Source organism: Lepidothrix coronata, unplaced genomic scaffold (genome assembly GCF_001604755.1).
Source record: "Lepidothrix coronata isolate B3197 unplaced genomic scaffold, Lepidothrix_coronata-1.0 Scaffold17, whole genome shotgun sequence".
Classification (NCBI taxonomy): domain Eukaryota; kingdom Metazoa; phylum Chordata; class Aves; order Passeriformes; family Pipridae; genus Lepidothrix; species Lepidothrix coronata.
In genome coordinates this window covers 4,111,130-4,137,148 of record NW_016690197.1, presented here as the reverse complement: position 1 = coordinate 4,137,148, position 26,019 = coordinate 4,111,130, and the positions used below count along the sequence as shown (strand labels likewise).

The 26,019-nt window shown below is 41.6% G+C and overlaps 1 protein-coding gene across 2 annotated transcripts in view; it reads right to left on the bottom strand.

Annotated features, from left to right (window-relative positions):
• Positions 1-17,804, bottom strand: part of ZCCHC24 (zinc finger CCHC-type containing 24) — a 109,400-nt gene extending 91,596 nt beyond the window's left edge. The window contains exons 1-2 of one of the 2 annotated variants that reach the window (XM_017807088.1): positions 17,437-17,804; positions 914-1,114 (exon numbers count right to left, since the gene is read on the bottom strand). In XM_017807088.1, the coding sequence (XP_017662577.1) occupies positions 914-1,114; positions 17,437-17,676 (441 nt within the window). In that variant the 5' untranslated portion in view covers positions 17,677-17,804. The remainder of the gene's footprint in view (positions 1-913; positions 1,115-17,436) is intronic. The other variant, XM_017807087.1, reaches the window with a different exon arrangement.
• Positions 17,805-26,019: the final 8,215 nt, after the last annotated feature.

Below are 26,019 nucleotides of genomic sequence, written 5' to 3'. Positions count from 1 at the left end.
TGCTTGTGTTTTGGCTAATATATGTCTGACATCCTCAACTGCAAATTAACTGTAGTTAATTTTACGCAGATTAATTCTGCTGAAAGTCATACATAAGAGGATAAGAGGTTAAAGTCATAGTGAAGTGGATGCTGGTAATGTCCACATCTGTGTTTCTAAAGTATTGGCAGCATTTTAATTTCCTTGGGACTCTACATAGGATATTGTTGGAATTCTGAAAGTTTAAGCCAGCAACACAACTGGATCCAGCTGAAACCAGAGAAAATGAAAAAACCTTGTACACTGTGGCTTCGAGCCTCAGGAAAAAAAATAAATTGCACATTGGTGAGTGGTTTATACCTCTGCACACTGGTTTATACCTCTTTTCTAAGGAAATAAATATTGCCAGCTTTGCCACTACAGAAAAGTTCTAGGAGTCAAAGACCAACACATCTTGCCAAGTATAGCAAAACTCTTTTATAAGACAGAAGAGAGTTTGCACCAGAAATACCTGGAGCTTGTGTTACTGATTCAAAATTCTCCAATGTAACAATTTCTTCTCCTTTAGCATATGTAACTTGTTATATTTTTATTAAGTGCTATTGCCAAACTGACTACACAGGGTGTTGCTTGAAAACGTATTTTACACAATCTCTGTAACAGAAAATTTCATAGTAGCCATTTTTAAAGTTTCCAAAATCTACCTACTCATGTGCGTAGATTAATATCTTCTGTAATACTTATCAGGCAAATGAAATAGCTTACTTTTTCCATCTGCACTGTGATAAAGACTAGATTAAAAGAACACATGGCTAGCTTGGCACTTTGTCAAGATATTTCTTCAGTGCTACTCCCTCTCAAATTCTGTGTTACTAAATCAGGGAATGGGGAAAATTTTAATGAAGATTTTTCCAGAATATTATATATTCCTTACCTGTGGGCAGTCTTTGATGTAGTGTCCCTTGTTAAAGCAGAGGTGGCACAAGTAGTTAGGAGGTGGCCTCTTGCTGGGTTTTCTGGCTTCTGAAGAAAGGGATAGGTCAGAGAAGTGCTCAGTGAGGGAGCTCAACCCATCCACAATGTTATTAAGTGAGCCATAAGGCGATGCACTCTTGTACAGACTGCTGCTCAGAGCCTGCAAAAGAAAAGAAAAGAATTGCATGCGACATAGTACTGTATTTAGGATTGGTCTGAGGCGGATCTGAGTAGGAGGAGGATAAAAAGAGCAGGGAAAAAAGTGATTTTTCTCATTAGAAACATGGCTGCATATTTGAGGAGAGCAATATACAGGCCATTAATAAAGAGGTTTCACACAGGCAGTGCAATGGAGCTGGTCACCCCACTGCTGAGGAAACTGTTGAGCTTGCCATGGTTCACTTAGTCCAACCTTTCCACTAAGGAGTGACTGCTTTCTTATGTTTGACTGTAACACATTCATGGTATGGTTAGAATATGCAGGCAAAAAGCTGAAAGAACAACTCACAAAAAGAAATGTTTTTGTGTCCAAAACTACTTGCGCAACGAATAGTGAAGTCGGGGAAAGGAAAAGAAGATCAAAAAAAAATGCAAAATAACTTTTAATTTCTAATTGGGTTAATCAGACAGTCAATATAAAGTCCCATGTTCAAATCATAACAAGAAACATTGAGGTCTATATCTGTTTTGGATTTTCTAAGGGGAAACCTACTGCAATTTAAACATTTCCTGATAATCAGTAAATACTTGGGTTTTGTACTTCACCTCAATAGGATCTTCGCTCTCTCAATCTGCAAATCTAAATCAGTAGCTCCTAATTTGCCATTCAGTAGTTTTAGAACAGCAGGAAACCCATCAACACCTAAATAGCTATTCTCCCTAATGGAGATAACAAGGATTCATTCTTTAACTTGCTAACATTCAGAAGAAACCGTAGCAGGAGTTTAAAAAGGAAATAACTCTTAAAAACATTAACATAATAACGAATTACTATAGAAATAGGAGCAACTATTGACTGTCCGCTCCATCCTTATTTATGGGACACTTTTCACATGGTGTTTCCACCTTAGGTCTGTAATACTATGCTTATGTAATTCTGGCATCAGAGAATTACCACCAGCTTATGAGGAAGTGAGGTAAGAAGAGATCCAATCTATGCTGTGCCTCTGTGGAGACCTTGTTTTTCAGTGCTACTAAATCCAGATACTTCAGAGGAGTCTTTATATATGTCATATATGTTTTCATATGTTTATACCTGTTATATACATATGGAAGACATGCATTGAAACTGATTTAGAGAGTTTGTGAAACAAATCTGAAATGGAAAATACGTTTATTTCAGAGATCTCAAACATTCAGGATGTCTGCACACTGAGTGTTTTCCGGCTGACAGTCACACACCAAAAGAATGATATTTAGGCTCTAGGCACAAGTACCTGGATGAGTCCCAGCTCTCACTGAATCCCATCCCACTGCAGATGGTGTACACTGTAAAGAAAAATTTAGCCTGAGATAATCTGCTTCACCCAGTTGCACTATGGTCAAACAAAACACTGACCTCTCTTACAAAACTGAAGCTGGTGCACAGCAGCAGGATCAACTCAAAGGGCCCCAGAGTAGAATCTGATCTCACAGGGGACTTCACATATGTCCAGGCACTGAAATGCCCATAATTTTACTCCCCGTACAGCACAGTTCTGTGCTGGTGCAGGACGTTGTGGTTGCTAAGAGGAGAATCAGCCACTTTGTTTCAGGGGTTAAAGCTATAGATTTTAAAAGGAAAAGCTATTTCAAAAACGAATAAAAAGATTTTAGCTGCTTTAGCCATCAAGCAACCAAAGACACCTCCAACGGTCACTAGAATTTATTGTCTAGAATTTATTGGATGCTATTGGAATGAGAAATTCTTGGCATCAAATTGTTAAGAGGAAGCGGAAGTGCTGTGGATGCCAAAATAGTATTAATTAAGAGTCTTCAAGAAGTTCTTGTCTCCCTAGGAGCCACTCTCTCTTATATATACTTGGAATAATATAAAATCTTTTTTTAAGAGTCCTCTTGCCTTTAAGAGATTCTTAAAGTACTTCACATGCATTACACACATCAGTAACTTTGCAAATTCCTTATTATCTGATTTTTATAGAAAGCTGTATATATGGACACACAGAATGTGTGAAATCCCAAATTCTTTACCTATTGCCAAAATCTAAAATATCTCCTGGGGAGGTAGAATATGTAACTCCTGGCCATCAGGAGATTGCTATTCTTGCCCCCAGGGCCAACTCACTGACAAAAGAAAACATACCTATCTGCTGCCTTCAGTGGGCTTTGGATTGGATATATGGCTTGCAGTGGTGACTGTTTTCTTTTCTAAAATCCCTTACACTGAGCTATTGCCCTCATTAAAAGGCAGAAATTTGGGGATTATTTGAGAAACTGGGGATTATGTAATTTACTCCTCACCAACACTTCTGGGCACATTTCAGATCAATACTGTAACATAAGGTGGCCCACTCTGTCAGCAAACCTTTACAAACTTTTGTTTCAACCAGAAGCCTTGCCAAAGGCCAGAATCCCATCAGACTATGGGCTGCACTGACACTAAATCATAATCTTAGCAGCCACCATTGGTTCTGTGGCCAAAGTGTGGCACATGGCTCTAAAAGTGGCCACCTGGTTCAGCTGGCAGTGCATTTGTGCAATATTTGCCAAAGTTGGACATGGCAAAACATCCAGTCTACGCAAGGCACCACAAAACACCTCCCTATAATCATCTTGAGGCCCAGTGTTAAAAAAGGAAGAAACAAATACATCATCCCAGAAGATGACACTAAAGGAGAAGATGCACATTGCTGATGTCACTGGTACTTTAAAGAACAATGAATTCCTAAAGCAAATTTCTAGACGATCCCAAAAGTCAGCCCATCCCTCTGGGTACACTTCAACGGTTCCTGCCAATCTGACCTGGAAAATGGTCTCAAATCTGTTGCACTTGAAAGTTGCTATAAAGAGCACCAGCACAAATGGTGCTACGTCCTGTTTCAAGCTCTGGAAATCTCCAGTTCTTCAGAAGGAGATGAGGAAATACGCCATTCCCAAAAGCCAAGTTATATAATAAGGATGGTAATGGGAAAGTTCATCCTGGCCCCTGGAATCAAATAGTGAAAGCTTAGGGCATGTAATGAACGTGATGAAATGGTATTTCAGTCCATTTTGTCTTTGTAGAAGACAAGGTGTGAATGAACCAAAACAGTTGTTTTGGTTTTTTTTTTCCTTTCTGGAGTATTTAATTGTGCAGATCAGCAATTCAGCCCTTACTGTTTGCACTGCTGCAAAGGGGATTTTTAAGAAGGGTTTTGAATTAAAACTTTAGAATTAGCTTCACACTCAAAGGGGATGTCCAGGGAATGATCAGAGAGAATGTCGATGGTCTCAGACAGAAAATAAAGAGGAAGTTAGAAATGCATTCTGACTCACTGTGGTCTCAAGTGTATTAGTAGACATCTGGGAGGTGGCAGGGAGATTGCTCCTCTGATGAATTCCACCGAAAGTAATGATTGCTCTGTGCTCACAATGCACCAGTAGCAAAGCCAACCTATTTCTTTAAAAAGTAGACAACAGTACCTCTCCAGTGGAGTCTCATTTTGAGCTCTAACAGGATAGAAAGGATTTGGCAGTGAAAGGGTTAGTGCTCTCAAGGCACCAAAAGACCACACTGCATGTCCTAATTACAAGGCTCATCAGCCCAGCTGCAATGAATTCAGGATTTCCTTATCTTGCTCTACTGGGGGATGGGGGATCTGACGGTAAAACTTGGAAACTGGTTTGGTGGGAAGTTCCAGCTGATAATGTAAGTTTGTTTGTTTGTTTGTTTGTTTGTTTTCCTTCCTATGAAACTTGTTGACTGAGTCAAATGAACTGAACTGAAAGTCTGATGTTGTACTTTCCAAAGGTAACCTCTCTGCTTGGTAGATCTTTAAAATATATCTGTTGGTGGTGCTGGGAAGCAAAGCTTCCTTTGTTATTTGTTTGCTGAGTGTTTCCAGTTAAAGGCCACGTAATCTGTAAAGTTGCAGTGTGGTCCTTTGTGAAAGAGGCAGCTATTGTCTTCTATAGCTTCCTCACTCTGATTTCCAGTTGGGTAACATATGCAAGTGACTCAAGAGTTCCAGCATCTAACTCAACTCTATGAAATTCCTAGTTACGTGAATGATTGGCAAATGCTCTTGATTCCCTTGGCTAGGTCCCTGCCTTTCAGAGACAGCTTTTGGGATTGATGTGCCAAGAGGTGGAAAAGGAAACACTGCCTTTATCTCTACAGCTTCTTTTTTAGCAGTGGTGAAATGTTGAAAATAAAGACAACAGTACTGTTAGGAATATGCAATGAAACATTCAAACAAGTAAGTGGCAAGTCTTACTTTCCAAGTTTTCCACTGGTATGTATGGCTACTGCGTTAGCTGTAAAGGTATTTTTAACAGGGACCAGAAAGCACAGATAGCACAGTAGCATCTCAATTATGAAGCGCTGAATTCTGACCAAAGGTGAAAGGATTACCTATCTACCAGAACAGCTGATATTAATAAGCAATGGCAACCTGTTTATGTGGGAATGGTATCTTCTTATTAGGATTTAAGAAGTGAAGCTTTTAGGTATGGACAGGAAAAATACCTGGAAAAATCAGTTTCTACCCCAAGTTCAGTTTGTGGCTGTTGGACCCTTAAGGCAATGATAAAGGGGTTCATATCCATTAGTTACCTGAAGCTAGAATGACCTGTGCTGGCTGATGTGGTTGATAGGCTCTATCTGGCCAGTAGGTCTGTTTTGATGCTCTTTAAGTTAGTATGATTGGTGCTCATGGTTCTCTCTGTATTTATTTTAACTGCACATACTGAAGTGAGGTCCTGTAGCATTTCAATATTCCTATAACTTACTCTAGTCATCAATGTTTCCATAAAATAGTCTGTAATTGAAAAGCAATGAGCAGAGAATTTTTGATGACTTGTTTTTCCTTTAGTATGTTGCCAACCTAATAAAGCAAACAAAAATAAAGCAATCTTAACTGCCAGAGTTAAATTTAAGTCAACAGGCGCCATGGCTCTTTGAAGCCTGCTGGAAAAGGCAGGTTGGGCTGCCCTGTCATCAGTGTGGAAAAAGTAAGGTTTTCATATACTGTAAATTGCAAACATTCTCCAGGCTGTATGATGGTAACCAGACTAGGCATGCTAATTATTAGCCCTGCACTGAAATGTCAAAAGGTGCTAAAGTTATCAGCTTGAATTTTCATGAAGCTAAGAAGTGAGTGCATCCCTGTGCTGTGTCATGGATATAACAGTAGGATACCCAAACCCTCGCTCAGTTGCTATTTTTGTGTTTGAGGAGAGGGAAATCTGAGCTACCCAAACAGTAATTCAGTGGCTTGTACACAAAACCTGAGGGCCTATATCTTTCTCTTCTCTCCTAGTGTCCTAAGGCTTGCTTTTCACATGGGGTTTATCCACGGGGCTATGCAGTATGTGTGAAAGCACAACAGTTGCACCTGAGGATGACCACGTGTGGATATAAGCACTTCAAATCTGTGACTTTTCTGTGTTTCAGCTCTTTATAAGTGATCAAACAGTTCCCTGGTTTTGTCCCCAAAGAAAACATCTAATGCAGAATCATAGAATAGAATCACAGAATTGTTTAGGCTGGAAAAGACCTTTAAGATCATCGTCAATGTTTACGGCCAACCCCAAATCCTTCTGAAAACAGAGGGATTAAATGAAAATACTGTAATAAATTTAGTTGTATTAATTTGAGCCAGAAGAAACAGAGAAGTTTAATTACCACGGCTGAACTGGAAAACCTCAAAAACTGCTCCTGTATAGCTTGTGTCTGCTTTAACTCCTCTGATAAATTGGATACTATTACAAAAAAAAGCTTAAGAGCTTGCTCAGTAACATTTTATCATCAGAGAACTGCAAGCCAAGCTCATCACTCAGTGAAGAAAATGTTTGCCTGGAGAAAGGAAAAAAAGACTTGGGTTTTTGTTTCCTTCTGAAATCAACATTTAAGTCAGCTGTCAAAAAATCTGGTCTTTGGGCTGACTTCAGTAAAATCTGAATTGCTCAAGTTCCTCATATAAAACCACAGATAAATGCAGATTAGCCAAGTAAACCTGAATACATTCCCGGCTAGTTACATTAGCCAAGTATACCTTAATTCATCCTTCTTCTGTAGGGGGTTTTAGATAAATACATGTTTATGTTAAATTGCTAACACTAACGCCTACTTATAAATATTTTCAGATAGATGGCACTAGGACTTTCCTTTTGCAGAACAGTATCTTAAGGAAACAACCGTGAATGCTGTGTGACCTGCTAGTGGTTGTGAAGCTAGTCATTGAAGGGGGACAAATCTTTACTCTACAGACAGATCTCTCTAATCTAGTTATTCCAAATCTGACAGCTTGGCTGGTTGTGGCTTCTCAGGATGTAATTGCTGAGATTCTGCAGAACAGCAAGTGGGTGCAACACCCTCTCTGTACATGACTGGTGTACCTTCAGTTCACAGGAAGGCTGGAGACCAACACCACCTTGCCTTGCTTTACATCTGCTGGTCTTTAACATGTTGATCCAAAGAATTCGATGAGTTTCACAAATCTTTAGATGTTAAAAAACATCTCCCTGTCTACTATACAGCGGTATAGAAGTAATGCTGACAGTTAAGAAGTTGCTCAGTCACCATCTCCAGGCTTGCTGGAGCTTGCGTAGGTCTTTTGGCTCTCTCCCAGCAGTGTGATCCTCCTTATTTCAGCCTCAGGAAGGGTTTGCTGTCGATGTTAGTGAGAACACTCATTTTACACAATGTATGGGGACATCACAAAAAGTCTTTAAAGGCAAGTGTGGAAGAGGACAGAGATTTGCTCTGGTCAAAGGTGTGCAGTCTTGGAGGAACTTTCTAAATCTTGAATCTTGCACCAAGTTCTGCAGGGATCCTTTTCATCCGCTAAATGCCAAACAACTGCCCACATGCTAAAGAGAAGCTCTAACACATGAGCACTATATTAGGGAGACCATTCACGTGGCAAATTACTTTAACACATCCCCACAGGAGCCTTCATTTCTCGGCCTATCCCTTGCCTGCCTGAAGCTGGGTCTCCCCCGGCCACCAACCTCTCTGACCTTTCTGAGGCCACAGGGAGGGCCTTTGCCACGCACCTCCATCCCACTGCCTCCTCACAGTGCTGACAAACAAGCCACTCTGGTTGAGACAGGGTTCTTGGGCGAGGAGGAGGTTATGAAGGTTGTATGGCATAAAGTGAGGGGAGAAACGGATGGACATGTTTTGATCCCTGCACTTTCTGTTAACATCTCTGTTTCCTGCAGGAAATCTTGTCTCAATCTGACCTGCAGTTTGGAAAACAAGAGTCGGGTTTCCTCTCGTTTGGTGGCTCTTTTGACACTCCAAACATAAGAAAAATAACACCCGGAAATAGATATGTGCCTGTTCAGGACACACTTAGGAAAGCATTTACCTCCTGTGCAGCTCTTGCATGATGAAAGGTTTTGCTAAGAAATGTCCATTTTGGGTTAAACAGAACCGTAAGTCTGAGACAGTTTTGTTTATATCATTTACATTCAGTAATGCCTTCTTGGCACAGAAACCTCTGCAATGCCTGCCAAAGTTTAAAAGAGGCAAAGCTAAGGTCGCTGTCAGAGGTAGAAACAATACATCATCTGCCCAGAACGGGCCCCTCGCAATGCGCTCAGGGCCTCAGTTCCTGCACTCACGGGAAGACAAAAACTTTTATTAAATTGAATATAGCGAGGAAAATAAATTATTTCTATATACTAAATGACAGGCTGGAATTTCATTCTGTGACTCCAGCTTTTAGACAGTTTTATCTACATTTAAAGCCACCCTCTTCATCAATTGTGATACAGCACAGCTTGAAGTGTGATCTGAGCAATTAAACCTAAAACATCACAATCTGCTTCAGATAAATTATAAAATAACAATTGAGTAATCTGGTTTCCAAATAGATTTAAGGATTTCCCCCCCCCCAAGTTGGGACTATTAGAGGAATGAATCTATTACTCTATTAATTTCAGTTTGAACATATGTTTGAGAAAGATGCTTATATAAGAATGCCTCTGTATTTCAAGGATCAGTGATGCTCAAACCCTCTTAAAAACTCTTACTAGTCCTCCATTTTCAGGATGCAATGACTGTACAATAGTTCCTTTGCTATCCTTTCAGCCACAGATATCCACAGCCCTAATGACTACTTACAAATAGTTGCCCAGCAGGCTGTCTTAGTGTGAAGAAATATCGGCTCCAACTCCCCCTGCTACAATCACTTAGACACCTGGAGCTCCTAGTAGCAAGAGAAATCTCTGAGAACAAGCTGATTCCATTTAAGTGTTTGCTTAGTTGGCAGTTAGCTGGATGAGGTGTAAATAAATATCTGTATTTCCAGATACCTGTGATTCTTCTATGTAGGGTACTGCACTTCTGTTGATTCAAAAGAGACACCAAATCCTGCCACGTGCAGGGAGTAGTGGTGGGTGGCCATTTAATACAGCAGGAACATATTCCTGCTTTGCATATGAGCTCAAGTCCTGGATCATGAGGGCATTTGCTAATCTTCAAACTAAATCTGTAGAAACACAAAATGTATTTCTTTAGACACAGGTTTGGAGACCAGTATTTCCTATCAGCAGCAGTTGAAAGAGCTAAGAAAAAAGATCTACAAGAGGCTTCTTAAAATTCCTCTTTGTCAAAGTATTGGACTTGTTAGTATTTGCTTATACCAAAACACACAACAGAAAGAAATGGGTTAGGATTGTAACATTAAAACTTACCAAAACTCCTCACAGCTGTGCTGGTCTGGCTAGACAATAAGGGACATGGACAAAGGCCAAGACTCATATCCCTGAATTTATTCTGCTTTCCTCAGGTGAACCTGTCTATAATTTTAGGTTCTGCTTTTAGTAGATCACAGATTGCTTGTAATCATTCTGAGAATAAAAACCAACCTTCAGGAAAAAAGAAGTGATCTAAGTTTTGACACATAGGAAATACTGTCTGTCTGAATTATGTCAGCACTACTTTAAGATCTGAATAGCTTTGCAAAATGTAATTAGTTCCTTTGATCCATTATAACTACTCTGGAACCCACACGGAACCTACGTAAACTGCCATGAAGCAAACACTTATATTCTCCTCATTTAATTTAATCATTTAATTGTGGCTTTCTGAAGGAGGAAGAAGAGCAATTCAGCAGAGTAGCAAAATGGGATCAGGCTGCGGCAATTTTTCTGAGGAAAAGAAACTGGGGAAAGGTACAGATATTAACTGTGACATATTATTAATCAGTTCAGAAACTTGAAGGTGACACCCAGTATCACTTTTTAGGTAGCATTTATATGTATGCATCTAGTTTGGCTAACAGGACACACTTGCTTTTGTTTCTATGCAAATACATAATATCAGTATTCTATGATTTGGCTTTCTGATATCTGTGCCTGCATCTTTTTGCAACTGCATTGTGTCATTGGTTTTCATGCTTCTTAAAGTAGCACGGAAAAGATTCTCTGGTCTTAGATTTAAATTTCACTTAAATCAGGTTTCAGAGTTCTTTTATGGCCCACTTAAACTCTGATCTAGAAAACTTTTCTCTGCATTAATCCTCACATTGTATCTGTCAATAACATGCAATATTTTGATAAAAGTTGCTTGTTATTTATCTTGTGCAAGTCCACAAAATCCCCCAAATAATCAACAAAAGAAAAAAGGCCTGGGGGGGGGAGGGGGTGTGTGTGCTGGGAGGAAGAGGGGGATTGGCTTATGGATAAAAGCAGTTGAGTACACATCTTGGTTATTTAATTTGTTCCATACACTTCATAAATTAATATATTGGTTCAAGTCAGTTGTCTGATCATTGTGTAGTTCATTGGAGAAGGATCGTCCTTTTCTATTCTGAATAACTGAGTCTGTGTCTGCAGAGCAAAAGAGGAATGGATGAAAAATCATTACCCAACACACAGTTACATCACCCCTTTGTTTGGGTGCTTTGGCATGGAAGACACTGTAAACGCATAAAAAACTGTAAATGAAAGCTCTGTGTATAAAATATAATTGTAACAAGAATTCTATGTGCTTTTGCCTCCAATTATAGGTTGGGGTGATTTTTTATGTATTGCCTGACGAGTTTTTCAAGACGTGGATGTTTTTGTGAGGCAGAAAGTGCATGCCAGTGCTTCCCTCAATGAGGAGTTTGCATAAACGCAAAATCCCAAGTGATTTAAAGGAGTTGGCAATGATTTTCAACTAATCAGGAATAATATATATAATTGGTCTATCTTCTATTGCTTTTTTTTTTCTTCAACCTATCAAAAAGAAGTCAACAGTAAAGCAGAAAGCCCATATCCCTCTCCTAGAAGACTTGATTTACTTTCAGCAATTAATATTTTAGTTGTTGTCAGCTTTCCAAACATGGTTCTGATTTTGATGTGAAAACAAGTAGCTGCAGAAGACTATGGTGGATAATACTTCCGTTGTAATGAACTGAAGCCCAGCTGTAAGTCATGCTCGAAGTAGTTAAAAGCCTGAGGTAGGGCAGGTGTGCTGCAGAGCTACAGCAGCATTTGCTGGGAGTGGGGGCAGTTTGTGGGTAAGGAACAACACAAGAAGTTCTAGCTGTTGGAATAAGTTCAACACAACCTTTTCTTCTTACTTCTGGGAGCTTTCTGCTGTTCTTGTTCAGGTAAGGAAGCCAGAGTAAAAGCAACGTAATTGTATCTAGAATGCTTGCTTAAGTGAACCAAATTTGGCTCTTGCGTACTTTCCCCCTGCAATCAAATTGCTATTAGGTAATTCAGCCTCATTGTGAGGAGTAAGAAAAGAGTATCTACCATATGCAGTACAGTGCATTTATAAAACCACACAAACAAAAAACTTAATCCTGGAGAACAGAGAAATCTAAAGCCATACCCAGGCAACACAAATGGAACAGTGGAATTTGGACGATAACTTCAGTTTCACACTTCTTATACAAGATATAGATCTTATTTTCAGACTCCACTTCCTAAAATACATTCACATATGGGTTTTTTTCTTCCCTGGCGAAAGAGGGTGTTTTCCAAAGACTACAGAAGTAGCAAAGCAGGAGGCCATGGCTGCAGAAATAAAAACAGGGAGAGAAAGAGAATGATTGTAGACATAAACCCCTGAATTTCTGCATTTTAAAGCCTATGTTCACGTGGAATTGGAAACAAAATAGCTGTTAGCGCAACTACCTGTAATAGGATCTGAGATTTTGAGACCAGAATAGAGTGGGCTGTGAAAGCTGCACTTCATGTGCTGAGGCAGTATCATCAAAAGGGCTCTGGAGCTGGCTGTGTGAGAGGATGGAGGAGGCTGCTGTTGCCAAGATCTCCAAATGCATATTGTCCTCTGATTAACATAGACATTCAGTTCCCTGGGATCTCTTACGAGGACCAATGTGAGAATTGTCATTTAACTTCCTGAAAAGCAGTTTGAAATTACTTGACTGGCACTTTTAAGTAGCCACAAAATATCTGTAGTGTACAGTCACCCTGAGGCAGAGAGCACAAGCTCTTCCAATGCTGGAATCGTTGTGTTAGTACCTTTTAAATACAGTTTGAAGAAGGATAAGGGCACTGAAATGTTAGTACTTGCACAAAGAATAGTGAGAAAAATGAAAATGAGGAAATCGATCAAATAATCACTATTAAAGGATAATTTCATGTACTGCAGGCATCACTGTGGTACTCTATCAATAACTATGCTTAATAAAAAGAGATAATACTATGGTTGTTTAGACTGCAAGTGAGAAAGCAAGAAGTCCTGACTTAGGAGCCTAGCACATTAAGCACTCTGTGGATCAAAAACATGCTCTATGTTAGAATAACTGTATTAATTTTGTATTACATAAAATTAAACAAATCAGATATGTTTTGGAGCATATGGCAATCTCTGCTAATCTGCATCTCTGTTGTGTTTGCCCCTAGACCATACTGGTTGTGAGCAGCCTCTTATAAGGTGTTTTGTTCTCTCTTTTAAATCTTTTAATCATGGCTGTTTTCAGAGATATTGCACTTAATTTAGTGGGTCAATGGCCTGATCTGGTATAGCAATCCATATACTCCTCTGATACTACGAGAATGGAGATTTTTCTAATCTTATAATCATCCTCCAAATTAATTCATCTAGGACAAATAATAGATCTTTCTTCATCAAATATCACTCTAGTGTGTATCCCTCTAATTCTATGAAAGACAGATGGACAACAAGTTTGTCTCATATAATATATTTTCTGTAGAACTGCCAACTTCCTTCCCTACATTTTTTGTTCTTGACAGTGTTTCACAGGTTTTTGTTGTTAACTTATGAATGTTATTGTCTCCTTTGGGAAGCTACCTAATCTATCCCAGTATCTATCCCAGTGCTGTAGACTTGCTTCAGTTTCACAGGTATTTGAATGTTACTTTCCACAGCACACTGTGTAAACTTTTTTAACTCCACTGATTTTCTTTTCAAGTGAGTAATCCATACCTTACTGTAGTAAACTGAATTATCTTCTGTTCTCTCACTATTAGTTTCCCTCTTGCCTATAAGGGCTGGATCTGGAGGTCTGTGAGTGAGAAACATGAATGACTTTTTGAAAAAGGTGATTTTTTTCTAATCTGGTATATGCAGTTATTTGTGCTTAAATAAAATATGGTTTAGATTCAGAAAGCGGCTGCCATAGAGGTTTCTAGAAGGAATTTCCCTCTTGAAAGACACACAAAGTACTGCACATGGGCAAAGAATTCATTAGGATACAGGCTCCTTCTCACAGGTTGTGCTGCAATTAGCACTCTAAGTTCTGAGAAACACGCTTAACTATTATAATATGATAATTTATAGTTACTGGTCACTGTCTCTTCTTGACCAAAGCTAGCATTGACTTGGTATGACCAAAGACAGTGTTGACCTGGTAGGATGCCTCCTGTGAGTATAGAAAAATACCGTATGAGTCTCTTGCCCCTTATTCTAGGTTTCTCAATTATATCCCTCAATGACAAAGCCACAGATACCTGGCTGTGTCTCAAAGGCATTAAATTCCATGTAACCAGCCCCACAACAAAGCCTCAAATACTTGGCTCTGATGGATGGTGTTATAATGAGGGTGGAGCTCAGTTCAATGGCCAATTTATTGCATCTTAATGTTCTAACATGCTTTCATTTCATATCTAGGACAATAAACGCTGCAGTAAAGTTTGGTTTAAAGCAGGTCTGTTTTGCAAAATGAGTCTTGCGTATGGAACAAAACACTCTTTGTTGCTTTACTGTTGAAACCTTTATTATTGCTTTTTTTCCCTGGTACAATGGGCTTTTATGCACCAAACAGCTGTGTTCATCATGTTTATTTAGAAGGCATCCATTGTAGTGGAAAAAGTCTGGAGGACAAAAATCTTGGTGAAGTACAAGACTACTCTGTGGGTGCTGGCACTTTTATTTTTTTCTGTCCTGTTCCTTTGGTCAGTATGCAAGTCACATACACAGGCACTGCCATGCAGACTTTCAAACCTGGTATAATAGCAACTTTTCACAAGCGCTGTGTCTTATTGCAAGTGTTGTCCTCCAGAAATTTTCAATTGCAATGCAACATACAGAAGGCACGACTATTTTACACCCTATGATCCTATCATTTCTCAATCTGTTGCTATTTTGGCCCCTCATTAGGTCACTTTCCAAATATTGTGTACAGCTATGTGTCAATCATTGTCACAGCTCGGCTCCAGCCTAAGCCAACCCAGGACAAAACTGTGAGGAAAAAAAAAAAAAAGCCAACCAAAGCAAGCACTGTGTAGAAAACAGTCAACAGTTTAACTGTGGAAAGCTATGTGTTGTTCCAAAGATAGCATAAGCCCACTTGATGCAAAAGCAGCATACAGTACTAATGCGCTCCAAAATAATTTTACGCAGTTGAAATATGTAGTGTATACCCAATGGCATCTGCAAATAAACAGATGTTAGAATCTCAAGAATTAAGAGCATGACATTGTCGGAAACTCTTGGGTGACTCCTGCCAAAGAGAAGTCTAGTTTCCAGTCTCTGGAAAGAACAGAGTACCTAATATATCGACAGAACTTCTTCTAAACAACAGTATCTCTAGCATCTTCTAAACCCTTTAATGAAAGCTGCTGTGTAAGCAGGCAGTGTTAGCTTGGGGAACTAATGGGTTTCTTACTTCCTTCAGGCTATATCCAGAAGGGTAAAAGCACTCCCATGTCCCCTTCCCTCTTTTCAGGTTACCATGTAGTTACACATAGTTCAGGTAAATACTGGAAACACAGAAGAGTCTCTATCAGTCGCATAGTCAATGCTATTGTCACAGGCTGGAAAGTGAACTGGAACAAACTAACGTGCTTGATCTTTTAAAAATATTAAAATATCTGTATAGAATGAAATGGCTTATTTCCTGAATGGTGAATGCTCTTGGCTTTCTACAGAGCCAGCATTCTTAGTTGTTGTTGTTGTTGATGTGCCTCAGGAAACCGTAACGAGGTTAAAAAAGGCAGAATAAAGTTGCATCCATACAGTGTATGGATGATAGGAATCCATTCAGAAATGCAGAAAAGGTGACTTCTGGGATCCAAAAGCAATGCAGCCGAGGAGAGGCTGACTGCGTGGAGCCGAGGCAGGGGCCTGGGGAAGGTCTGGCATACCAGGGAAATGACTTTCCAGAATAAAGGAGAAAAGTTTTGGGGAAAAAAGTGGAAAGAAATGTGAGCTAAGTGGAAAGGGAGTGTGACAAAAGGATTAGCCCCTACTTGCACACAGTATAGTAGAAGCAGAAAATGAACTCTGAGAACTGTGGGGAAAAGAAAACTGTTTCTCAGAGACTGTTTCAAAGGCTTCCTGAATGCAGCCACCATTTACTTGTTTCTTCCTTTTTCTCCCAGGAAGAAAAAGGACCCACTGTGAGCAGAATGTATCCCAACTTGAACAAACACAGGCCTGAACGAGTCCCACTCTGGAGTCCATGTAAGGCCAAACTCCTGGAGTCTTGTTGCTACTTGGGCACCACAAAGCTCGTAAGCCAAGCAGAAAGGGGCAAAATCTACTATTTGCTGCCAACAGGTAGGTAGCTAATAGTTTAAATTGCACCTCCGCTAGTCTTTTTCCAAAATCAATGTGCTTGCTAAGTCTGTGTGTTTTTAAACTGCCTATGCTGTGTCGACCTTCATAAGACTAGGTATATCAGTTTGAACACGTTGCAAACTATATACTCTCAAAAATAGTGCCTATTTTGAGATTGGATGTGCTCTGTGAAAGAAGAAAGTTTCGAATTAAGGGGAAAAGAATGTGTGTGTATACCTCTGGTTCTTAACTGTTAGCAGCTATAATTTGAGACCAGTTGGGGAATTTGATTTGGTTTTAATTAATAACCCCATCCCTCTGCTGACAGAACAGGAATGTGTATTTTGACTGAGAATACATTTCAAATCGATATTTAACACAAATGGCGCTGGAAGGACTCTGAAATGTCATTCTGTGGGAAGTGCCAGAGCAGGCAGGGATGCATAGTCCATCTAACCCTCGTCAAACAGAGCCACTGTTGAATGCCTCCGGCAAGAGTCCCACAGTAGGGTGCAAAACTGTAGCTGGATCTTTTCTGGAGAGGCTGTGAGCTGTGGTGTGTGAGGTGCCACCTTGCAGAATCTCCGCACATGTGAAATCCCTCCAATGCAGAAGTGCTTGACCTCAACAACTTCCTGTGACAGGGAGTTCCACAGCGAATTGTCTTCGCATACCCTAGTTTTTTAGCTTCCTTCCCTCTGGTTTCATTTAGTCTTGTTCTTGCGTTATGAAATGCGCACAAAACTTTTTCACTGCTTTTGTCACGTTCCTGTTTATATCTCTTCCTTTCAAACAGTGCCGGCCTCATCTCTCTTACAAGCGACACGTATTCTCGTAGCAAGCTTTTTAAACATCACTTTGAAGGAAAAGAAAAAAGAAAGGAGGGGGAGGGGGCGGCGGTGATGGTATTTTTGCACATTATGACGGATGTGGCACTTTCTGCGTGTCCTGCCCCCCGTCCCGCTGGCCGCGTCCCGGCCGCGCACGGGAAATCGGTGTAACCATTGACCAGACTGTCAACACGGGCGCCCCGCGCCGCCGGCGGGCGGCGGGAGGAGGCGGCGGCTGCGCCAATGCCGCGGCCGCGGCGGCGCCTCGCCCCGGCCCGTTAGCGGGACGGGCAGCGAGGGAGCGCCCGGAGGGAAGGGGCCGGGAAGGAGGAGCAGGAGAAGGAGCCGGCGCGGCCAGCCGGGCCGCCCCGGCCGAGCGGGGCGCGGAGCGGGGCTGCCCCGTGCCGCGGGCGGGCTCGGTCCCGGCTCGGGGAAGGGGGCAGGAGGCTGCCGAGGCATCATGGCGGTTGTGTCCCGGGGGGGCCGGGGGCTGCGCGCCGGGCGGCGGGGCGGACTCACCTCGCTCCGCTGGAGCTGGAAGAAGCTGTTGAGATAGCTGGAGCTGAGCGAGGAGCCCAGCTCCGGGGTGCTCTTGGTGTAGCCGAGGTCGGGGTGCTGGGACGAGGAGGGCTCGGGTCTGAAGGCATCGAAGGCGCTGGCCTGGTGCGTGTCTTGTAGCGAGAGATAGACCCAGTTGAGGAGCTGGGCGGGCTGGTACACGGACGCGGCGCTGGTGTCGATGGTTGACAACAAGCTCATCTTTCCCCCCGGCTCTGCCGGCGCGGCTGGCCCCGCGGTGCCGCTCTCGCTCCCCCCGCTCCGGCAGCGCCGCTCTCCCGTCCCTGCCCGGGGCGCTTCCTCTCGGCCGCCCGAGGAGCGGACAGGACGGGCCGGGCCGGGGGCTCGCAGCCGCGCCCCGCGCCGCTCTCGTTCCCCTAAGGCCGGCGGCGCCCGCCCAGCCCCAGCGCTCCGCGCAGCACGGGCATCGCTGCCGCCGCCCGCGGGCTCCGCACGAAACTTTCTGCGCGCTCCCTCCCTCCCGCCCAGCCGCTGCCTGCCCCGCTATCTGTCTTTATTCCCACTCCCGCAGGCAGCGGCGGGGAGGGGCTGCGGGCGCTCCGGCGGCGGCGCCGCGCCCCCATAGGCCTCCCGGCCGCCGCGGGGGTGCAGGGGCGTCCCGGCGCCGCTCCGCCCCCGCCCTGCCCCTGCGAGCGGGCAGGGGGGGCGAGCGGGCCGCGGAGGTCCCGGGTCGCTGGCCGGGGACACCCCCGGCCCCTGGCCGCTCGCCCCCCCTGGGTCGCGCCAGCTCCCTCGCTCGCTCCCCGGCTTTCCTTTTCCTCCTTCCTGGAGATTTTTGTGCCAAACACGCGCAGAGCCCTCCCGAGGGCTCCTCGCCGGGCCCTTTCGGGCTTGTTTTTAACTCGACAAGTTTCGCTCAACTCTAGTCAGCCCGCCCTCCCTTTTCACTCTCGTTCCTGTTTCTTGCCGGTGCTCAGAGCTCATCGCAATCTGAGCTTCCCTCTCGTTAAATCTCTGTCAGAGCTCCAGTTTACGAAGCCCTGCGCGGGCGCTGAGGTTGTGCCAAGCCGGTGCAGAGTGAGGGTTTCCCAAATAAGGCAGGCAAGCGGCGCGATGTTCCCTTTGAAATCCATCTAGGTAGCCCTGGCATAGGCTCCTAGGGAGCCTGGTTGTGGTGGGATACCCGGGAGTTTAAGCCGAATAGGCCTTTTAAGGAGTCGGTAGCACAAAAGAGGATGATGAATGATTCTTCTTTTAGGAAGGAGCCTGAGTGGGTAAGCTGGTAATTACAGTTCATAAACTCTTCCCTGCTGCCTTCCCTGCGATGTGTGGAACAGGACAGCTATTTCTTGCTTTGGTATAAGCACCGTAGCAATCAAACTAGGAGTTTTCAAAGGAACTCCCAGGAGGTAACTTAAAACTTGAGCATAACTCCTTGTGCTCTTTCCTGAGCGACAGAAGGCTGAAAATTAGTGTGCCTTTCTAATACAGTGTTGGGGGGAAAATGCTTTCTTTACTTACCTAACAGAAAAAAAAAATCTGACCTTTGAAGCATCAAAGTTGGCAACTCGGTTTTCTGTAATGAGCAGTACGTCTCTACCGAGATAGAAGAAAAATCACTGTCCTGAAAAGGCATGGTTACAAGCAACAGAAAATGCAGGTCAGCGTACACACAGTAGAAAATGCTATTAAATTGTCAGCTGCAAACACCTGAGATGGATGTATTTAACTTCTGAGAGCAGATAGTTAAGGCAGCAAAGCTATCTGCTTGTGAGAATTTAAGTGCAAGTGAAGATTCTAATTTTCCAGAAGTACAAGGTGAGGTACAGTTTGGAACAGCTCAATCAAACATAATTCCTTTAGTGGGGCTAATATATTATTTGGGGGTTTTTAGTGATGAAGTCCTTGCAGCATGAATGCAGTTGCTCACGAGTTCTCTTGGTTTAGAAGTCCTTTGGAGCACATCTAAATGTCTGGGCATCAGCACAAGAAGGAACAAGCTACACCAGTGTAAAGGGTCTTTGGAGCTCAGCAACTGTCCAAAGCATAGACCATAAAAGAAGAATTCAATCACTTTGCATCCCAAACTCAGACAGTTGCACAGTGTTTTAAAGAAGCAAAAAGGTCCATGAGGCTTAGTGAGTTAATAAATTGTGGGGGAAGATTTTTCATGATTTACTGGTAAATGAAAAAAAGAATAAGAAATAGATATCATATCTGAGGAACTTGTCTTTCTGGCAGATGGTAGTAGAAAAGTCAGGATATGGTAGAAAGTCTAGAAGGGGGAACTAGGCCACTTGTTTTGTTGTTGTGGAGTTTTTTTTGTAAGCATGCTAATTCCTTCCTTAAAGACAATTTCTATTCTTATCACTTCCCTCTTTTACTTGATATATTAAACTGAAATGTGTGTATTCTTATTTGACAGCTCCACTGTTCACTCTGTTTAGTAAGATGCTGTGAAGCAAATGGGAGTTCTGAACAAGCAGAAGACATGACAGGGTTCTTGTACTAATAGAGGTCAAAATAAAGATTGTTTTGGATGAAGAGTGTTTGGTGTATTTTGATACTTTTTTTTCCCAAACTGAATGTAGCTCTCATAGTAGATGGTTGTTTTGATTGCTTTAGTTAGACAATACAGTAAACATTTCAGCAGGGCAAAGGAAGGCAGAGTTAGGGTCTGTTTATTGCAGCAGCCCTTTAAGATGTGAGGGACACCATGCACTCCACCAGATGCATTTGAACATTTAAAGTTTTTTGCTTTGATTGCCCCTTGACAGTAGCCCTGGTGGCTTCTAGTAACTACGCAGAAGAATGAGTAAATTGAATATGATTGGCCTATCAAGAAAGAGAAAGGTTGCACATGCCTCCACTAGGAAGAGCTTAAATAAAAAGCACCCACACTTTGAGGTTCAGTTGTCATCCTGGTCTCCTGCTGCAGTTTCTTCTGAAAAACAGTTTCCAGGCAGTTCCCCTCCATTTGGATTGGATTTAATGCTTCTCATAGCAGAGCAAGATGCTCCTGCCACACTTGCCATAGTCCACTTAAGTTCAAGATAGCAATTTTTTCATTGGAAGTCCCCTCTTCACCCTTAGGAGTCGTAGATTAGTGAGAAGATGGATACAAATTGTCCATTTAGCAGATACATGACAGTAGAGAAAAAGTTGTCAAGGTCAATTGCATTTATTCTTCCGAAAAATACTTGAGACAAAACTGCCCAACAAGGCAGTCTGATGGCTGGGAAGAATCTTCAAGATGTGCACAGTATTTTGCTATTGATTATGCTGGGATGGAGTATAAGTGACATCAACTATATGGATTTTACATTAGCCTTATGGTGCCGAAACATTTATGTATCCACTTGGTTTTATTCATGAGTGGTGCTAATGAAGTAAAAAAAAAAAACTGGAACTGTAACATGGAACTTTTAATAATGTGAATGGCTTAAGTGACTTGGAAAATAGGAGCCTTGAAACAGGTCAAAGGCAAACACAGAGACAGGATTCATCTTCTTCAGTCCTATTCCTTAAGTAGTGGATAATCATGTAATTTATCCAAAATCTCCCTATAACTGTTTACTCAGCCTGTTCCTTTAGTGATCTAGACCTCTTGTGCCTGCTGTCTTTCCATGGCATCTTTGTAAGAGTGAGGAACATAATTTTCCCCTTCTGGTCAGGGCTTCTTTCATAATCTAATGTAGTTATGGTCTTGCTTTCAGTGTTCATAACTTTAGATGATGTCAGCTTTTAAACTACATATGTGATTATCTATTTTTTTTTAAAGAAAATTTTTATGGTTCTCCATACTTTAAAAATGAATGTACCCTAATACCAAGTATCCTGGATTCTCATGCTTTTAAAGGTGTCTGAATTGCTGCCTTCTTAGTAGTCTTCTAGCTTAGATGGGGCTCCAGAAGGAAAATATAACGAATACCCAAAACTGCCAATAAGACTAGAGAAAACAGGTAACTTGAACCCACTACTGTATTCCCTGGGTTCTGTAATCAGGATATACATAATGCAATGGGCCATTCATCTGCAGTTTAGCTGGAATATTCCAAGCAAATGTTTTTCATCTGCTGCAGCAGAGATTCTTATCTTATTATGAAATAATTTTGCTATGCGGTGGAAACAGTGTGTAAGCACTCTCTGAATTATGAGAAACCCATTTCAGCAGAGCTGTAAACTGTGAAAGTACATCTGCATGTGGTATTTGTGAGTTATGGATGTTACAACCTCTTGTGCTCGCTATGTAGGTGCAACAGTTCTACTGCCAGCAATAAAACGCAGCATAAACCAAAGTTTGTGAAAGTGAGTCTAGGAAATGCATGTGCTTGGGTATGTTACACTGTGGATTTTTGCACCTATATAAAGGATCAGCTGCAAAACAGCGCTCAGGCAGAAAAATAAGAATTCCTGTTTTCTTCCTCTAAGCTACTCTTACTCCTATAACTTTGACAGAAAATTCTGGAAACAGATGGATATGAACATATAGCTCATCTATATGTAGTATGTTAGTAAATATATACCATATGCAGTAACGATTTGCTGTGGATAGAGTGTGAAGCACAATTCCTGCAAGACTGTCTCAAACCACCAAGTGGGTAATTGGTGTAACAGATCCTCCTGGAGCATGCAGATTTTGCACCTGGCCAGTTTGTGGTTTCAAGTCTTGGGGCCTCCTCACTTGCTCTACATGAAGATTTCAGTGCCTTGCTGAGTAATTGCATGAAATATGCCCTGGAACCGAGTAGCTGTGTGAGAAATACTGGTTTGATTTTTGCATTGTTTTGCAAAGCTTCCTGTAGACTCTTCAGCTGCTACATAGGCATCTGAAATGTTCTGGTATTTCAGTTTTAAAAGGCAGTAGCTCCTTGTTTCTAGTACTGATCTAGAAGTTCAGCATCTCCGTCTAAAAATAGTAGCTGAGGTATCTTAGCCATTTTACTTATCCCATCCTAACTCCTTTCTCTTGCTTGACCCAGGAATCCAAGAGAGGGGGTCCAAGGAAAAGGGCAGAGAAGTAGAACAGTAGGAGTTAGGGAGAAGAGGGTGCAGGGGAGGCCATCTGCCTTACCTGGAAGTGTCTGCATTGGAACTGCTGCTGATGGTGGCTTCTCCAGCCAGAGAAATGGTAGGTGACTGGGGAGTCCCAGGGATTTTCTGTCACCTGAGAATCCCTCTAAGCTGCCTTACGCTACAGGAGACGCTTTACTGAGGGTGTTTCTGAAATGGCCTCAGTGCTCTGTAACTGGCTACTAGCTGAAGAATTAAGTTAGGTGTTATTTCTGGAGCCCCTTAAAGACCTTGATGTTAAAAATACTCAAACTACTGCCCAAGGAGGGAAAGTATGACCCTTTATTTGACCTTTTTGGGAATGCATGGAGGGTTTCATTTGTATCTTTTTGTTTATGCCTTTACTGTGTGTAGTATCTCCGCCCATCTGCTTCTCTCGTTAAATCTGTGGTACAGCAAGCTCCAGGACTCGGATATAGTGCCTAATTTTATGCCACTTCTCTGTGCTTCCCTGGGAGCTCCACCAGATTCCTTCTTCCAATAACTGTAAACTCTGAGTTTGCTTGCTGGGTTAAAACAAGGCTTTGATAAAATAAGAGTTAGAGCAACTGCAGGAGATGAAAGAGAATGACAGAGATAAAGGTACATGAAATGATGATTACTGGATGGTACTGGTCATAGTGGTTAATAGGAGATGAGACGACAAGAGGGGGACCTACAAACACAGTGGCTCTGGTGGGACTGGAAGCTGGGATAGTACCTACAATTATCTTTTGATTAATGGAGTATTTGACTGCTTTCTGTGGAAGTACTGATCACCCTTAAGTCAGATCAGGTCCAAAAGCAGTATTTTATTCATGGTATAGCAAACTGCGTGCACCACAGTCATCACTGAGATTACTGTCACCACCTGCTCAATGTTGCACTCTCACTAATTTTGTCTTTATGCTTTCTTTACGTACCCAGGATTATCTATGGGTTTGCTTTTTTTGTTTCATCCTCACTTTCCATTAGGCTGAATAACAGAATGGGTATTTGCTTTGTTCATGAGTATATGCAATTTATCCATTCTGAGTTGCCACGTTGCTTCTAGAGTAGGCATTTCTCTTAATTAGCACTAAGACCATTGCAGGAAAGTTTGTTTCCTAGGTACTTTGAGTTGACAAATTACTTATATCGAAATTGGAAACTCTCCAAGCAGGTTTTAGGCAATTCTTTATATGAAAAGAATGAACTGCAGATGCCTGAAGACAAAAGGTTTTGATTTTTATGTCCTGAAACTTGGACCTCTGTCTCACGGGACTCAATTCTTGCCTCAATCAGCACACCTTATATGCCTACAAAATTCTCCAGTCATCTAGGACTTGTCTTGAGTATCATCTGGTCCTGAGTTGTCTGATACAGGCAGTGGATCAGCAAGTACTGATCCATTTACAGCTCTGTATGGGAAGAAGCTGTTGCCTAGTACCATCCATCAAGGGCCTAAAAGTCATCAGCTTTTATAACAGATACATGGTGTACAGGTTTTGGATTAGATTTACTACATTGGTTCTGGTGTATAGTTTTATGAGAACAGTTATATTGGTGCAGACATAAATATGGACTAAACTATTCTATTAAAAAACCTTTTTCATATATGCACATCTATCAATCCTAGATAAAAATCACCATGATGTTACATAAGTTAGCACTGCTGGTGGAACACTAAAACCCCTAGTTTAAAACATTAAAATCTGACCCCTTCCTTTTTAATCCAAGCTGGTTTTTCCCCTCCATTAATACAATTGACAAACATCACTCTTTCTCACATATATGTCTTGTCTAATAGAGTACTATATTCTAATCACTCACAAAGAAAAAGAAAATATTCACAAGGAGAAAAAGTGCTCTTCCAAAGCCTGTGTAAAAACAGAGTTCTCAGTATAAAGTTGCTTGTCCCTAATCAAATTCACATTCGTGTTAGCCCTGTTTAATTCAACTGAAGGTAAAATGTGAATTTTTAGCAAGACACGTTTTCTTTGTTTCTTCAATACAATCCTAAATAAGAAAGATGAAGTTATAGTGGAGACTACAGTAAATGAATGAACCAGAAGAGTATAGGCACTCATGCTGTAGGGAAAAATATATCATACTCCTTGGTGTAAAATTGGAATATTTTGAGCCATACCATTCTTCTGGAAATTTTTCTTGCCTGCTAACTCCTTGAAACTTTATTTTTACTCTCCATATTTGCCTAGAGACTACTGCAGCCCCTTACAGTGAACCTCTTAAGACTGGTGCCAGCCTGCAAGTACTGACCTGACCTTTCCCATGTAGTGAGACAAGTAGCTTCTTCTCATATAAAGGGCTGAACAAGCCTACCAGTGTCTCTATCTTAAATTTAGCTGTTAATTTGGAGGTGTTAACATGTACCACCTGGTCCTGTGAGGATGGGATTAGCCAAGGGTATCATTAACACTAATAACTTGTTGAATGAAAAATAAAAATGAAAGCTGAGGAAGTCTGCAACGGTGTAATTGCTCCAAAATTAACTTTCCAATGTTTCTACCTTATGGAATGTCATATTTGCTAGGAAATGGGAAGAACGAATGAACAGATGATCTGTTTTTTTACAAACTAGTGAAAAAAGTGTGGAGCTTATTTCCCCACTTTTAATATTGATTGCACTTTGTTTTCTTTCACTTGTCTCAGCCCAAACTGTAGGCCAGGGCCAGAAAAGGGTGTGGATGTAACTGGGTAGCTACACAAACACATTCTCCAGCTGGCTTGTGTCCACCTCACTGTTTCTACCACAGTATTCCTCTCACTGAGTGAAAAATATTCATCCCCATCAATGTTGTCAGAGACACTTCTTAAAAGTATGTCAAAACTGAATTGCTTGGTAAGTAAGGACTTTGGGAAATGGGTGGGTGTCCTGGTATAATCTTAGTGCTCACCCTACAGACCATAGCAGAAGGTCTTGCACATTTTTACTCTGGGAAAATATAAAGGGTAAATATAGAAAATCACAGTTTAGAACTTTTTGTGATGGCTTACCCCTACACTGGTTGCCTTTCATGCCTCCAGGTAGAACATCTTTCAGGAAAGTGGCTTCAGCTCACCATTACAAATGCCATGCCAGTGATGTCAAAGGTACTGTGTGCTCCTGCTGTTGCCAAAATTGCAGCTTTACTGATGGCACAGTTTTATGTATTGCATTTACCAAAATATTTTTCCCATCCCTGAGCATTTTAATAAATGAATGCTACATTGCTATTATATTCAGCAAAAAGTTATCCAGCTCTGTGGAGAAATAGGACACTACTTGAGCAAACTGAACTGGTTTTGTTACATTATTTTTGAATTGGTGAAATTTCTTTTAAAAATACTGCGTTCATTTACAGTATTTGCACAAGAAAACCTTAGCTAAAATCAAACATCTTGAGTCTGTGGGTCACGCAGAACAACTAGATTTTCCAAAAAGCAAAAAATTAAAATTTTAGTTAGTATTTAGGTATATATTTTATATGTGCTGAATATGCACTTTGTTTACTACCCCTTCTAGCAGTACATATGAAATTATTGAACCTT